This window comes from Pan troglodytes, chromosome 5, assembly GCF_028858775.2.
Source record: "Pan troglodytes isolate AG18354 chromosome 5, NHGRI_mPanTro3-v2.0_pri, whole genome shotgun sequence".
NCBI classification, from domain to species: Eukaryota; Metazoa; Chordata; class Mammalia; order Primates; family Hominidae; genus Pan; species Pan troglodytes.
In genome coordinates this window covers 87,266,192-87,282,283 of record NC_072403.2, presented here as the reverse complement: position 1 = coordinate 87,282,283, position 16,092 = coordinate 87,266,192, and the positions used below count along the sequence as shown (strand labels likewise).

General features: G+C 39.5%; 1 protein-coding gene across 5 annotated transcripts in view; it reads left to right on the top strand.

Moving 5' to 3' along the window:
- The window catches only part of FILIP1 (filamin A interacting protein 1), a 200,186-nt gene that overhangs the window by 174,357 nt on the left and 9,737 nt on the right, over nucleotides 1–16,092 (top strand). The window contains exons 5-6 of one of the 5 annotated variants that reach the window (XM_001144104.8): nucleotides 2,602–5,407; nucleotides 8,909–8,966. In XM_001144104.8, the coding sequence (XP_001144104.1) occupies nucleotides 2,602–5,407; nucleotides 8,909–8,966 (2,864 nt within the window). Of the gene's footprint in view, nucleotides 1–2,601; nucleotides 5,408–8,908; nucleotides 9,717–16,092 lie in introns of those variants that run through there. The other 4 variants (XM_009451565.5, XM_001144185.6, XM_009451566.5 and 1 more) reach the window with 4 other exon arrangements.

The window sequence follows — 16,092 nt, the reverse complement described above, 5'->3', positions numbered from 1 at the left end:
TGAGCCTGGTATTGCTGTAGAGCCACTTTAACTATGAGATGGGCATGGTTTAAGATGTGGTGAAAGAGAATAGGAGGGAGAGTAAGCTAATGGGGTTAGAAAAACAGAAATAATCACAGCTAGGAGAACGTGAAAAATGTGGTTTCCTGGAAGCCAAATTCCTGCCGAGATCACGCTCTAGCTCATGGAATTTCCCACTGATTGGAATGCCTTCTGCTTTTCTCTGGCTGAAACATTAGTGCCCCAAGTTTTACTATCAAAGACAGGATAATGACAAAAATATTTATTGGTTAAACATAGAAAGCACTGACAGTCTTTCCAGATGAAGCCAATAGTATATACAATAGTTCTTATCTTTTTGTGCTTTATTACATTCATGTATTGAGTCTATGTATCTGTCACTTTACTTCTACTATTTCAATTAATCTTCACAACAATTCTATATGGTTGGTATTAGTGTTCCATTATTGGAACGCTAAGCTTGTGGGATTTATTTATATCCTGCTTCTCAAGGTCATCGCCAAGGTCTGATTTTTCACACAAAAAAATTGCAACCTCCAGCATAAATGGGTTAATATCCCTCCCTCTTTCCTCTACTGGTGAAAAAATTGAGAATCAGAGAGTTTCAGTGATTGGCCAGAGATTACACAGTTAGAAAGTGACAGAGTCAGAATTCAGATTTGATTGTCTGACTCCAAAACCTATGTTGTAGTCACTCCAATCCACTGCCTCTAACAGTATAGAGGCATAGTATTCCTAAAAATATATTTTTAGAAGCTTTAACATGTTAAGCTTAGAATTGGAAGCAGTAACGTTTTCAATAAATTAATCTCTAACAGTCCAGTTAAGGGCAAGGAATTTGAAAATGGTATTTTACGTTGAAAATATCCTGAAAAGTTTCTCCCCTAATCTATGGTTCTATGACATTATTTCAGTTGTTTCAACTTCTAGTAAAAAGAGAACATGGTCAATAAAATGCTGTTTTCTACATGTAAGGACCACATTTAGTGATGCTGTTACAGTATTAGGCAAATCAGTAGGACTTGAAGATCATATTTTCCTCCTATTTTAGGAATAAAGTCATAATGATTTTTGGAGGGTATGCATTAGTTTAGAGATGCTGAGACACAATCATGCTTTATAAAAGTAAATTCTATGAAAAAATCTTAATGACATGATCAGAGCCATTTCTGTAATACTTATCTCACACTGTATTTAATTATTAATAGCTTCTATTGTGCTTAACTAATGTATGTTCAAATATTTCTTGCACACCAGCTTTCAGTCAGTGACAAGTAAAAAAAAAACACACAAATATTTCTTGCACAATGCAATGTGAGACTATTAAATTCTATTTACTTGGCTAACAGCTAATCTAGTCATAAATATGAAATTAATCAGTCAGAATAGTAAAGGAGCAAAATACACTGAAAGAATAAAATCTATTATACTTAAATAAGTGCATGTCATTGGTTGTTTATAACTTGCTTCCCTTATAAACCTATTAATTACTAAAATGCATTCTTACACGAACTTGGCAAATATGATTATAATTTTAATTGTTTTATGGGTAAATAAAAAACTATTAAAATTAGTACAAGTTAACTGACCAACCCAAGAATGGTAAATAGCTACTTCAGCATATTTATATTCCTACTTTTTACAGATATTCATAAATGCCATAGAGAAAATGTATTTCACACAGGTGAAACAATAATTCCTGTGGCTGCCACATTTTCGTATTGATATACAGATTTCCTTGCTATCTAGTTCTTGATTAAAAAAGTATTGTTTAAATAAAAAAATCCTGTGCCAGTTCTGGTGTGAACTAAAATCAATTTATGTAAATCAGCTTTTGTATCAGAAAGCCAGTCATACTTTTTCCCTTCCAGGTGACAGTTACGTAGTTTACGTCAAGGGTTTAAAATCAGAAAACCCAAAGCTGCTTCTTTTCTGAAACTTTACCATCATTTAAAGTAAATTTATCTCCTCAAATCATATGATGCAGAGGTGGAGAGCAATAATTTTGAAGGCTTCCTGGCTAAGTTTGAAACCCAGCCCTGCCACTTACTGACTCTGGGATCTGTAGCAGGCTACATAATTCCCCTGTATCTCATGTTTTTTCATGGTGATGATAGTAGCAATACATATCTCATAGGGTTACTCTGAGAATAAAGTAAATGCTAACACCAAGGATACAAAGACATTATGTAAATAGTCATTATTATTGCACAACCTAAGTTTTACTTAATGGCTACTGTATTAAAGTATAATACACATGCAGAAAGATACTCGGAAGTGTTCAGCTTACTGAAATTTCATAAGGTAAGCTAAACAATCCTGTATAGCAAGCATGCAAATTACAAAAGAGAAACTAGTTACACTCAAAGCCCTCCTCATGCCCCCTTCTAGCCACTACCCCTAAGGGTAACTAATATTTTGACTTCCCATTCATTTCATTAATGGCTATTCTTTAAACGTTGAGATTATAGCAATTGATAAGGGATTTATTGTAGTGGCTTTTTGTTTTTTATTTAATATCAATGCTTAAATCTGTTTGCTGATTACTCTTTTAACATATAGGTATATTTTATTTTATAGGTTAAAAAAGCTCCTTGAACAAGAAAAGGCTTATCAAGCCCGCAAAGAAAAGGAAAATGCTAAACGACTCAATAAACTAAGAGATGAGCTTGTTAAACTCAAGTCCTTTGCACTCATGCTGGTGGATGAAAGACAAATGCACATTGAACAACTTGGCCTGCAAAGCCAGAAAGTACAGGATCTTACTCAGAAGCTGAGGGAAGAAGAAGAGAAGCTCAAAGCCATTACTTCCAAATCCAAAGAAGACAGACAGAAATTGCTCAAGTTAGAAGTGGACTTTGAACACAAGGCTTCGAGGTTTTCTCAAGAGCATGAAGAGATGAACGCTAAACTGGCTAATCAAGAGTCTCACAATAGGCAACTTAGACTCAAGCTGGTTGGCTTAACCCAAAGAATCGAGGAGCTAGAAGAGACCAACAAAAATCTGCAGAAGGCAGAGGAAGAACTTCAAGAATTAAGAGATAAAATTGCCAAAGGAGAATGTGGAAACTCTAGCCTCATGGCAGAAGTGGAAAATCTTCGAAAGCGTGTGCTTGAAATGGAAGGTAAAGATGAGGAGATCACTAAAACTGAATCCCAGTGTAGGGAATTGAGGAAGAAGCTGCAAGAGGAAGAACACCATAGTAAGGAGCTCAGACTTGAAGTTGAGAAGCTACAGAAGAGAATGTCTGAACTAGAGAAACTGGAAGAAGCATTTAGCAAGAGTAAATCTGAGTGCACCCAGCTACATTTAAATCTGGAGAAAGAAAAGAACTTAACCAAAGACCTGCTAAATGAATTGGAGGTGGTCAAGAGTCGAGTTAAAGAATTGGAATGTTCTGAAAGTAGATTGGAAAAGGCTGAATTAAGCCTAAAAGATGATCTTACCAAGTTGAAGTCATTTACCGTGATGCTGGTTGATGAAAGGAAAAATATGATGGAAAAAATAAAACAAGAAGAGAGAAAAGTGGATGGACTCAATAAAAATTTTAAGGTGGAACAAGGAAAAGTTATGGATGTAACTGAAAAACTAATTGAAGAAAGTAAGAAACTTTTAAAACTAAAATCTGAAATGGAGGAAAAAGTATACAACTTGACAAGAGAAAGAGATGAGTTGATAGGCAAATTGAAAAGTGAAGAAGAAAAATCCTCTGAATTAAGCTGCAGTGTTGACTTACTAAAGAAGAGACTTGATGGTATAGAGGAAGTGGAAAGAGAAATAACAAAAGGAAGATCACGAAAAGGGTCTGAGCTCACCTGCCCGGAAGATAATAAGATTAAGGAACTAACACTTGAAATTGAGAGACTGAAGAAACGTCTCCAACAATTGGAAGTGGTCGAAGGGGATTTGATGAAGACAGAAGATGAGTATGATCAGCTGGAACAGAAATTTAGAACTGAGCAGGATAAGGCTAACTTCCTCTCTCAACAACTAGAGGAGATCAAGCACCAAATTGCCAAGAATAAAGCAATAGAGAAGGGTGAGGTTGTGAGCCAGGAAGCTGAACTGAGACACAGATTTCGGTTGGAAGAAGCTAAAAGTCGAGACTTAAAAGCCGAAGTACAAGCTCTTAAAGAGAAGATTCACGAATTAATGAACAAAGAAGATCAGCTTTCTCAGCTCCAGGTAGATTATTCTGTACTTCAACAAAGATTTATGGAAGAAGAAAATAAGAACAAAAACATGGGGCAGGAGGTTCTCAATCTGACCAAAGAGTTGGAGCTTTCCAAGCGCTACAGCAGAGCTCTTAGGCCCAGTGTGAATGGAAGAAGAATGGTGGATGTTCCTGTGACGTCAACTGGAGTCCAGACTGATGCAGTCAGCAGTGAAGCAGCAGAGGAAGAAACGCCAGCTGTATTCATACGGAAATCCTTCCAGGAAGAAAATCATATTATGAGTAATCTTCGGCAGGTGGGATTGAAGAAACCCGTGGAAAGATCCTCTGTTCTAGATAGGTATCCTCCAGCAGCAAATGAGCTCACTATGAGAAAGTCTTGGATTCCATGGATGAGAAAGAGGGAAAACGGCCCCTCCATCACTCAGGAGAAAGGGCCCCGAACAAATTCCAGTCCAGGGCATCCAGGAGAGGTAGTCCTTTCACCAAAGCAGGGCCAGCCCCTGCATATTCGAGTGACACCAGACCACGAGAACAGCACTGCGACTTTGGAGATAACAAGCCCGACATCTGAAGAATTTTTTTCTAGTACCACTGTCATTCCTACCTTAGGGAATCAGAAACCAAGAATAACCATTATTCCATCACCAAACGTTATGCCTCAAAAACAAAAAAGTGGAGATACTGCTCTTGGCCCAGAACGAGCCATGTCCCCAGTCACAATTACTACATTTTCCAGAGAGAAGACTCCAGAAAGTGGAAGAGGCGCATTTGCAGACAGGCCCACATCCCCTATTCAGATAATGACGGTGTCTACATCAGCAGCACCAGCTGAGATTGCAGTTTCTCCCGAATCCCAGGAAATGCCCATGGGACGGACAATCCTCAAAGTCACCCCAGAAAAACAGACTGTTCCAACTCCAGTACGGAAATACAACTCCAATGCCAATATCATAACCACAGAGGACAATAAAATTCACATTCACTTAGGGTCTCAGTTTAAACGGTCCCCTGGGACTTCAGGTGAAGGAGTCAGTCCAGTTATTACTGTCCGACCAGTAAACGTGACAGCCGAAAAGGAGGTTTCCACCGGCACTGTCCTTCGCTCTCCCAGGAATCACCTCTCCTCACGGCCTGGTGCAAGCAAAGTGACGAGCACTATCACCATAACACCGGTCACAACGTCATCTGCTCGAGGAACCCAGTCAGTGGTGAGTAGAAGAGGCTCCAAAGGGCAGGCCCGTAGAGGGAGGGAGACGTGAGTAGTGAGACTACCCAGCACCCACAGTAAAACCCGGCCACATGCTTCTCATGCTACCTGAATCCACCAACAGATGCTTCCCAGAGGACCATCCACACTGAGAACTGAATGTAAAAAGTGACCTAATAGTTTAATAAATTAGGCCAACTTTGAGGGAAAACTTCACCTATTCATGTAAATTATGGAGAGTGCCATAAAATACTTGCAAAGATAGCCTCTTTGAAATGGTAGCATATAGTAATCAGAAGGCTTAAAATTTGATTTTAATGTTTAAGATACTTTTTTTAAATGGAGACGGGGGAAATGGTCTATATGGAGGAAGAATTAAAATTGCTCCTAGGTTATGTTTCTATAAACTAAAATATTCAATATGTGGTTATATATGGCCACAGTCATATTTTATCCCAAAATAAGATGAGAAGATTTTAATATCAAAAACTTTTTTAGAAGTGAAAGAGAAGTAAGTTTACATGTATAAAAACTGTATTTTATTTAATCATATCTTGCAGACAGCATGTGCTTCATAAATATTTATTTAATAAATAGCTGGGGCTGGGTGCGGTGGCTCATGCCAGTAATCCCAGCACTTTGGGAGGCTGAGGCAGGTGGATTACCTGAGGTCAGGAGTTCAAGACCAGCCTGGCCAATTTGGTGAAACCCTGTCTGTACTAAAAATACAAAAATTAGCTGAGCATGATGGCAGATACCTGTAATCCCAGCTACTCGGGAGGCTGAGGCAGGAGAATCACTTGAGCCCAGGAGGCGGAGGTTGTGGTGAGCTGAGATTGTGCCATTGCACTCCAGCCTGGGTGACAGAGCAAGACTCCATCTCAAACAAACAAGCAAGCAAACAAACAAACAAACAAACTAGCTGGAAGGCTAAATGAATGATTATTGAAAAGCATGTGCAAAGCACAGCCGGAACTTAAATTCTACCAGCCTGGCCAACAGGGCAAAACATCATCTCTACTAAAGATACAAAAAAAAAAAAAAAAAAAGTAGCTGGGTGTGGTGGTGCACACCTGTAATCTCAGCTACTCTGGAGGCTGAGGCACAGGAATCACTTGAACCCAGGAGATGGAGGTTGCAGTGAGCCACGGTCATGCCACTGCACTCCAGCCTGGGTGACAGAGTGAGACCGTGTCTCAAAAAAGTAAATAAATAAATAAATTATAAATTATATTTTTCAAAATACTTCCAGTGATTGTCTTCATTTATTGGTGGCAAATTGGCAAATGTAATTATAGAAGAGCTTGTACTGTTTAGATGTTAACTTAAGCTAATAGACTAGAAATTGTGATTTCTAGACCCTGAACAAGTTCTACAGCATAAATTGAAATCTCTTAAGAAAGACAGGAAGCTCATAATTTAAATATAGAAACTGTGGCTTATTTTCCTATATTCTTAATATGATTTACTTTAATTTTCTATGCACAAACATAGACTCGAGGCAGGCTCCAAAGTGTGAATTACTAATTGCTTTGCCAGTAAAGCTTTTACTTATTGGCTCTTTATGAGCCAAATAGCATTCAGAATTATTCACTGTCCTCAGGTGGTCCGATACTGCTTTTTAGGTAACATAGAGCATAGCTTGGTTGTGTAGGGTTTTGCTTCTTTCTGCTGCATTTTATAAAAAGATATTGGAGGTATAAATCATTGTAACTTAAAGCATATTTTCTGCCGTAACATTTTCTTACCATTTTTAAGTGTCAGATCAAGGTAGCCCTACCCTCTGTATTGACATTTTTGACTACTGATTAAACCTCATACACGGGTAGCATTTCAAAGCAACTGTCTAAGATTTCTAAGTTCTGAATGGTCCACCTATTTTAAGTATATCAGATCTCATAAAATCAAGGACAAAAGGTTTGGAATACTCCTCTTAGAATTTAAACACTGAGGGTAGTTCATTTGTACATTTATTCATTCAACATTTGTTGAGTGTCAGCTACACTTTAGGCATGGGCTAGGTGCTGGGAAGCCAGGAGGACTGTAGAAGTTCTTGACTCAGTGGAATAGACAGGTTTGGAATCTACTTAGTGGTTCTATGATAGAGGTATGTACAAACGAGCCAATGGAGAAGGCTTCACAGAAGTGGAGGTTTCACAGTTAAAGAGGGATTTTCAAGAAGGAAAAGAGAAGGATTTTGTAGACAGAACAGCATGTGCGAAGGCACGACAGTGTGAAGGAGCCTGGCGTGCTTGGGGAATGGTGAGCAGTCCCGTTGTGCTGCTAACAGTTGCGCATGGGGCAAAAAATGCAAGGGCAGAAAATAAGGAAGCAAACTGGGGTTGGATATTGAAGGGAGGCACATACATGTCTCATTATGAAATTGATATTTATAGATTAGATAAAGGGAGCCACTGAAAGGGTGATGATCATGAGAAAAACATACCGTTTATGTTTTAGAAACGTGTGTGGAAAACAGTTTAAAGGATAACTTGGAGGGACAGGGATGCTGTTGCAATTCTCTATCTTAATGATGGAGCAGGCTTGAACTATGGTAGTGAAAATGAGGACAGAGATATAGTGAAGACAGAATCATAATGATTTCATGACAAATTGAGTAGAGAGGGTGACTCTTGGGTTTCTGATTTGGCTGTCTGGGAGAATAAGATGAGAAACTTCAGGGGGACTAGCTGTTTAGGAGAGAGGATAAGTAATGTTTGGGGCATGTTATATTTAAGATGTCTGGGGAACATCAGAAATGTCCAGTGAGTAGTTGGGAATAAGGATCTGCATTTCTAGAGGGCACTGAAGCCTAGGGATCCCAGGGTTTGAACACATGGGGTAATAACTAAGGCAATTCTCAGGGTGAATGTTAAACATTAAAAGGAGGCTGAGAATGGAACATGGTGACACATTTAGAAGGCAGGCAGAGTAGAGAACAAGAAACCAGCAAGAGATTGAAAAGGGGTCATCAGATATGAGAGGTGAATTGATGAGTCTGTCCTAAGAAATCACAGCAAGACAGTGTTAGGAGCACTTTAAAAAGGAGGATGTGGTCAGCAGCGACAATAACATGCGAAGATTCTGAGGTCTTTAGGAGGTGAAAAGAGAGTGGCTTCATCTGAAATGGAAGAAAGGAGGGAGTGTAGAGTTAATTTAGGGAGCAGTAGGAGTAAAGTTGCCTGAGTTTTTGCCTGGTGGTCTATATTTATTTCCTCTGTGAAACTGGAGTTAAGGCCGTCTTCAGTAAGGGCAGAGAAGGTAAGTTAGTGCTTCAGAAGAGAAGGAAGTTTCAAGCAAAGTTGTTTTAAGTGAAGGGAAGGGGAGATAATCAGAGTGGATTAGATACAAACTCCAAGTTTCTCACAATTATTTTATCTGGGGAAGGGTCTTCTGTGGGTGTTCCTGTGTGGCAAGAGTCCCACTAATGTTCAGATTGATGGCATATCCAGAGGAAACTCACCAACATCTCCCTTGTATCTACGTATTTTCTCTCTTACAGTCAGGACAAGACGGGTCATCCCAGCGGCCTACACCCACCCGCATTCCTATGTCAAAAGGTATGAAAGCAGGAAAGCCAGTAGTGGCAGCCCCAGGAGCAGGAAATCTGACCAAATTCGAGCCTCGAGCTGAGACTCAGTCTATGAAAATAGAGCTGAAGAAATCTGCAGCCAGCAGCACCACCTCTCTCGGAGGGGGGAAGGGCTGAGGGCAGTGGCTAAGGGGGTATGTTGTGCAGATGCTACTGCTGCCGTGAAAGTGAACCTTCATCTGTTTGTGCCAGTTCTTTACATGTACTAATTTAAGTTTTAAATATTGTGTTTATAAAATAACCAACTAATAACCATTTGTCTTTCCCATTTTGTGCGTTTGTTTTGATGCTGGGGAACAAAATTAGCAAAACTATTGCTTGCGGCCTAGAAGCCAGGGCGTGGTTTCTAGTTCCAGTTTTGCTTCTAGCAAGTGGACCCATCAATAGACCCATCTGAGCCTGTTTCCTCATCAGTTAGATGTGGGGACTCAATCACATGCTCTTCAAGGCCGGCTCCCATATTTCCTAATTGCAAGCCAAATTTAATGTACCTTGTTCCACAATAATTTTTTATTAAAAAAATCCTATTACAAAATAAGACATACTTTAACTATTGTCATTTGCCTCTTTCACATCATGAATTTGCTTTATGTGCTGGAAAAAACATCACGTAGCTATCACAGGGCCTGGACCTCTAAAATTTTGCAAAAACAAAAGGTTCTAAGATGATTTCAGGAAATAATATGAATGTGTAATAAAATGGAAATGAAATATGGAATCCTAAGAACAGAGTTTTACTTATTTGTGTGTGTCTGTGTGTATTGTAGAAGTTTTAGCTCCTCCATAAGATTCCCAGAATTTCTTAGGCAGTAATTTTAAAATCATTAATGTCAGACTCGTGCTCTATTCAAGTGTGCAATTGATTTAAATTGTGGAATAGTTTGAAAAGAGCTGCCAAATGGCCTTTTATAGCTCAACAGAGATTGTGATGGATAGAAAATAGCAGAAAGTAAATTCTGATACATTAATGCCAAGGGAAAAAATGACATCATGCATATCTTAATTGAATTCAAATATTTTTCTCAATTAAGTATAGACTTGCAAGTGTAAAACCAGTTCATGATTTGGGTGTGTATGTGTGTGTGTGTGGTGTGGAGAAGTGGATTATTTCTGTCAGTTTTACTCTTGTTTGAATCAGTTTCTTTCATTTTTAGGCATGTTTTAATAAGCATGAAGCAGAGTGTGAATGCAAAATGCCAGGTGTATCTGTGAGATTAACCATGTTAAGGTGGGCTTTGTGTTTCATAGCCACATAACCACAAACGAGTTCAAGGCTAGTAACCCACAGCTTAGCGCACAAGATCTCATGTAGGCTGCACCTTTGCTGACATTTTTGAGCCAACTGAGTGAACTTTACAAAAACAGAACAGCAAAAAGTCACAGATTTTTAGTTTTCCATTTTTGAATTGTGAGTGTTCCAAAATTATATGGATAGCACCTGTTCTTGATATTTGGGAAAAAGCATACTTCTTTAAAAAAAAGATGTATGATTAGATTTTTATCTCATGATTCAACATGTTTCATGATAACGAAGCTCTTCTCTGAGTTCCTTTCCACACCAGATTTTCTATTGCTTGCAGAACTTGGGCTTGAATTGTATATAGTGGTGGTAGATGTAGATGCCTCATAGTATTCACATTCATTTTAATCAGATCGCTGTTGCCTACTGCTCATCAGTTCTCGGCATTATATTACAAAATGTTGAGTGGCCAGGCATGGTGGCTCACGCCTGTAATCCCAGCACTTTGGGAGGCTGAGGTGGGTGGATCACTTGAGGCCAGGAGTTCGAGACCAGCCTGGCCAACATGGTGAAACCCCATCTCTACTAAAAATACAAAAATTAGCCGAGTGTGGGGGTGGGCGCCTATAATCTCAGCTACTCAGGAGGCTGAGGCAGGAGAATCACTTGATCCTGGGAGGCAGAGGTTGCAGTGAGCCAAGATCATGCCACTGCACTCCAGCCTGGGCGACAGAGAGAGACTCTGTCTCAAAAAATAAAAAAGGAAAAAAAAGAAAATTGAGGAGCCATGTTAAAGACCTGCCATAGTAATGGGATTTCAAGGTCAAAGGAGAGGGAGAGACTGAGAAAGAACACTTTATGATTTTGGGTAAATTTGAACAAGAGAGATTGCCATTTGGAATACTGACATATTTTTTTACAAGATTTTTCCTCTTTTGTAAAGTGAACATTCAACCCTTTCAAAAATGAAGACATTCATTGTTTTTACTAATGTGTACCTGACATTTGTGAAGTATTTAGTGTTACTGTACCATAACGTATTGTATTTGAGCAAATGAGGGTGTCAGAAGAACCAAACACCGCATTCCTTTTGACTCCACCTGCCATTCTTCAGTGATTTTTATCATAATCTTATTGCCGCTTGCTGCTGCTTTTGCTTTTACCTTCTCACATCATGCTTATGGTGTTTCTTCCAGGAAGTCCATACCATCTACAGGAGAGTGCTCTGAAGGCTTAACAGTGCGTGTACAGGATGTTTATACATCTAGATATTGGAATAGAGCCACCCACAAAGTACAACTGTTAAAAAAACTTGGCAGAACAACACAGATTTGCTTTTCAGAAATGATAAAGAACAACTACCATGACAGTTTTTCTTTGTAATTTTAGAGCCCACTCTATATTTATTGGATAGCTTTGCTTTAAGCCACACATTAGAAATAAAATCCACTGGGGATAGGAGGTGGTGAACTAAATGTACCACAAATCCAACTTCCATTTGTGAAGACAGTACTTTTAAGATGCAATTTAATGTGCTTTTTGTAGGGGTGAATGGGATGAAAACTTTGCAATATTTTCTCTGTCCTGAAACGTACTGCGTAGTAAAATAAAAGGGGTCTCACTATGGCTGATGTGTACAGCTGCTGCTCAGGCCCCACCCTGAAATCTTGGGACGGTGGGTGACTTTGGGGTGGGAAGGGTGGGCCATTTCCACAGACTTCAGTGTGTTGGTGCCCTCTAGGGATGTGCAGGACACGATCTACACAGCTACAGAGGAGACCCTGGTCTTCACTGCCTGAGAATAATTATAATGTGCTGACTATTTCAGCACACTATAGTGGTGTCCAGCTTACATGCATGATTCCAGAAATGTTTCTATATGGGACACAGCCCCAAGAGTGTTTATCATTTTTTTACATGTGAGCTATATATCTAGGTCATCTGCTTAAAAGTTATTCAGTTTCTACTGGTGTTTTAATTGTATTTCCAGTGAGGACTGGTTGATGGGTGGCAATCGAGCTCTCTCTAGAGATTTTAGGGTATTCGTTAAGGGTGTACCCAGAGCTCTTACTCGAATGTCTTCAAGAAAGAAGTGAAAAATAGCTTTCATGTGTAGTGTGGGAAGAGTATAATTTCGTAGACATGAAAACAAGTCTAAGAATATCAAGTGTAAAAATATTTAAATTTCTCATTCCTCAGATTCAGAATATTGAGGAAAGGGTGAGACTTTCCTTGTTGGGAAAAACACGGGGTTATAGATATGAAGAGCACATTTATATTGGAGGCTGGAGGGCTGAGAGAGAGAACGAGTAATGAGGAGATGAGCATAGAGAGGATTTCCCAGGAAACAGGAAGATATGATTCCCAAATTTTCCCAACCTGGATAATGTTTCCTTTCTGTCTCTTTAGGGTCTCATCATTGGTTATTTCTTTGTTCTCTGGTCTTTCCACTTCTTGTTTTCACTTGCTATCCTCTGACCTCTCTCATTTTAGCAAAATTCCTCCTTCATCTATGCAGTCCTCTGTAGCTACTGCCCAGTCTCTTTCCATGCCCAGGTGAGCAGTTGAGAGAATATTCAACTTTTCCTGCCTCCAGTCTCACACTTCCCATTTATCATTAGTCACTTTTTATTTTTAATAAAGAAATTCATATACATAGTTCAAATATCAGCCAGAGCTAAAAGACAATGAAAACAGATGTTCCTTACCACTTCCCTGAGCCCTCAGTTTTTTCCCCCGGAGAACATCACTTCCAACTCTTAGCTCTTTCTTCTGGCATTTATCTCCATATTTCTAACTAAAGTGCTTATAGTGTGACTATTTCTAGATTTTAGATCTCTTTTGTCTTCGCATTATTGTTTTGATGGTTGAAGGTTTAACCTTCTCACTTATCCCTTCTCTTTCCTTTTTCTCATTTTCCCAATATGATTACATCCTCAACTTTTTGATAAATCAGCAGCCAACATTTATATATTTATGTGTTTTGCAGTGCAAATTTAAATATAGTTATCTGGCCAGGCACGGTAGCTCACGCCTGTAATCCCAGCACTCTGGGAGGCTGAGGCAGGTGAATGACTAGAGCTCAGGAGTTTGAGACCAGCCTGGATGACATGGCAAAACCTAGACTGCAGCCTCAAAAATACAAAAAATTAGCTGGGCATGGTGGTGCATCCCTTTAATCCCAGCTACTCGGGAAGCTGAGATGGGAGGATTGCTTGAGCCTGAGAGGCAGAGGTCGCAGTGAGAGATAGTGCCACTGCACTCCAACCTGGGTGACAAAGTAAGACCCTGTCTCAAAATAAATAAATAAAAATAAATAAATAATAAATATTACTATCAGCTGAGCCAAGTAGTATACTATGATTATGCTCTCTTCCTCTTACCACATTTCCCCCTTCAAAAGAATAATTGTTTTAATTTTTCATCTGCTTGGTTTTCCATATATCTATATATATATTTTTCCAAATGCTCCATTAGACTTGCCAAACACCTATCAGTAATTTTTCCAAACACTTAAACACACCAGTTTCATATTTTTCCCTGGAGGCCTTCCTAGTTCAGCCCTCTGCTTCCATATTCAGTCTGGACTGGTTGTTTTCTAGGCCTGCTGCACAGCTGTTGCCCTTTTGCCTATGTTGAGTTCTCTGTTTCCCTGATTGGTTATATTCTACTTCTTTTATCTAATGATCTATCTATTGATCTGCCTATCATCTATCTGTCTTTATCTATCTATCTATCTATGTATCTATGTAACTATCTATCTATCTATCTATCTATCTATCTATCTATCCTCTCTCTCTCTTTCTCTCTCTCTCTCTCCCTCTTTCTCTTTACATCTTCTAATAGTTTTTAAAGGAAAAAGTCCTCCAGTAACCTTTCTGGGGCAGGCTATCCAAATTCTGGTCAGGGGAGGTAAGATGAGAATCTCACAGCTCAAGGTATAAAGTTTTTACTTCCCTGCAATCAGTCTGCTGCCCATTCTTGTGTCTGGGTCCAGAACTTCTTAGGTCAGTTTTTCCAGAAAACAAACCTCTGGTCTCTAGTAAGGGCAAGGGCAGAGTTAGGCTGTGCTCTTTTCCCTCAATGACCAAGATATCTAATCTGCTTTGCTGCTTCTTTCACCTCTTTGCTCTGCTTCAGTTTCCCTTGTTGGCTCCTTATTTTATGTATACACAATAAGGATTGATGTTTCCCACATCTCTATTAAGAGCCATGTTCCTGCTCTACAAGCTGGCTCTGGTTATTTCATCTACACCCAGATGCCAATGACTCCCAAACTTCTATCACCAACTGTGTATCCATCTTTATAGTGTGTATTTCCAAATCAGCTTGTCTAAAAACCATTTTCAATACTGCCCCATCTTCTTCCAAAGCTTCTCCTTCTCTTATTATTCTCCATCTCAACAGGGATATCTAACCCATTCAGTCTCCCAAGCTAGAAACATGGTAACCATCTATGCTTCTCCTTCTCCTTCTGCCCTCATTCAGCAAGTCCTGCTTATTCTCTCATTCTAACCCACTAACATCTCTAGCAGCTGACTCCTCCTCTCCATTTCCCCTACCATGGCCTAAATTGAGGGTTTTAACTACTTTTCATTTGGGTTGCTCTGATACCCTCCTAATTGGTCTTGTAATCTCCAGCCTCAAAACTCTAGGATTCATTTTTCATTCTTGCAGTTTTCCAAAATGCAAGTTGATCATATCATACATCATATCATATCATATCATATCATCTCTATTTGAAAACTGCCCAAAAGTTCCTTATTACTCACAGAACACAATGCTATGTACTTGAGGCACTCTGTGACTGGGCTCTACTTCTCCATTCTTCTGAGCATCTTTCCCTTCACTTGGCGGGACTCCCACACTCCAGGCTTAAATAATTGCTTGACTGTCAGGCCATGCCACCCTTCCTTGACTTGCTCAATTTGTTCCTTCTCCTTGTATTGCCCTTTCTCCTATTTTTCTTTTGGCGGATGTGTCCTTCTCTGATCAAAGCCTATTTTATGAACATTGCCTCTTCTAGGAAGATAAACTATTATTTCAGAATCTACCCTGGGGTTTAAAGGCCTGTCCACTGCTGTACAAAGCTTGGCACTCACTATAGATAAACAAAACTAGCAGCTGAAAAATGGCAGAAAGTTGGGCAAGAAAGAGCTGTTTCTGATTCCTCTCTTTGCAACACAAACCAGTGAGAATGACGTGGAAGGAACTAACAAGTCCTGTGTGAGAACACACAGGTAATGAAATGGCAGAATTACAGGAAGTCCAGGTACTGTCATTTTTGGGTGGTGAAAGTTACTTCTATTTCCCTCCAAAGGCACAACAGCAGGTGATGGATGCAAAACAGCCAGGAGTCCTGGACTGGGGAGTTCTCACCTCAGAAGCCACCAGGCCTGTGAAGAAAGGGGCCTGAGAGCTTTCTGTGAAGTATAAACACACAGTACATGCATGAGTTACAAATGGCCCTTTCCTCACCCTTTCCGACTCCCCCAGCAGAACACAAAGGCACTTCAAGAATGAGAAAGTTTCAGGGGTTTGTCTCATGCTTTTCAAGTTCATGAAGGACCCTCAAAATAGGACAGAGAGGCTCTCATTTTAAAGGACCAAACACCACCAAAAAGCAGGATTTAGATTTAGGATAGATATCAGGGTGAATATCCAGAGAAGAAGGGCTGCTGAAAAATGGACTTGATACCTGAGAGAACTGAAAACCATGAGACTGGAGCCATACTCTTTTCTACCACCAAAAGGTTGTGTAACCTTTGGCATATCACCCTACCTTGGCCTATGATTTAGCACTGAGCTATAATTTTTTATGATTCTGGCATTCTCTCTTAGAGTCATAATATAA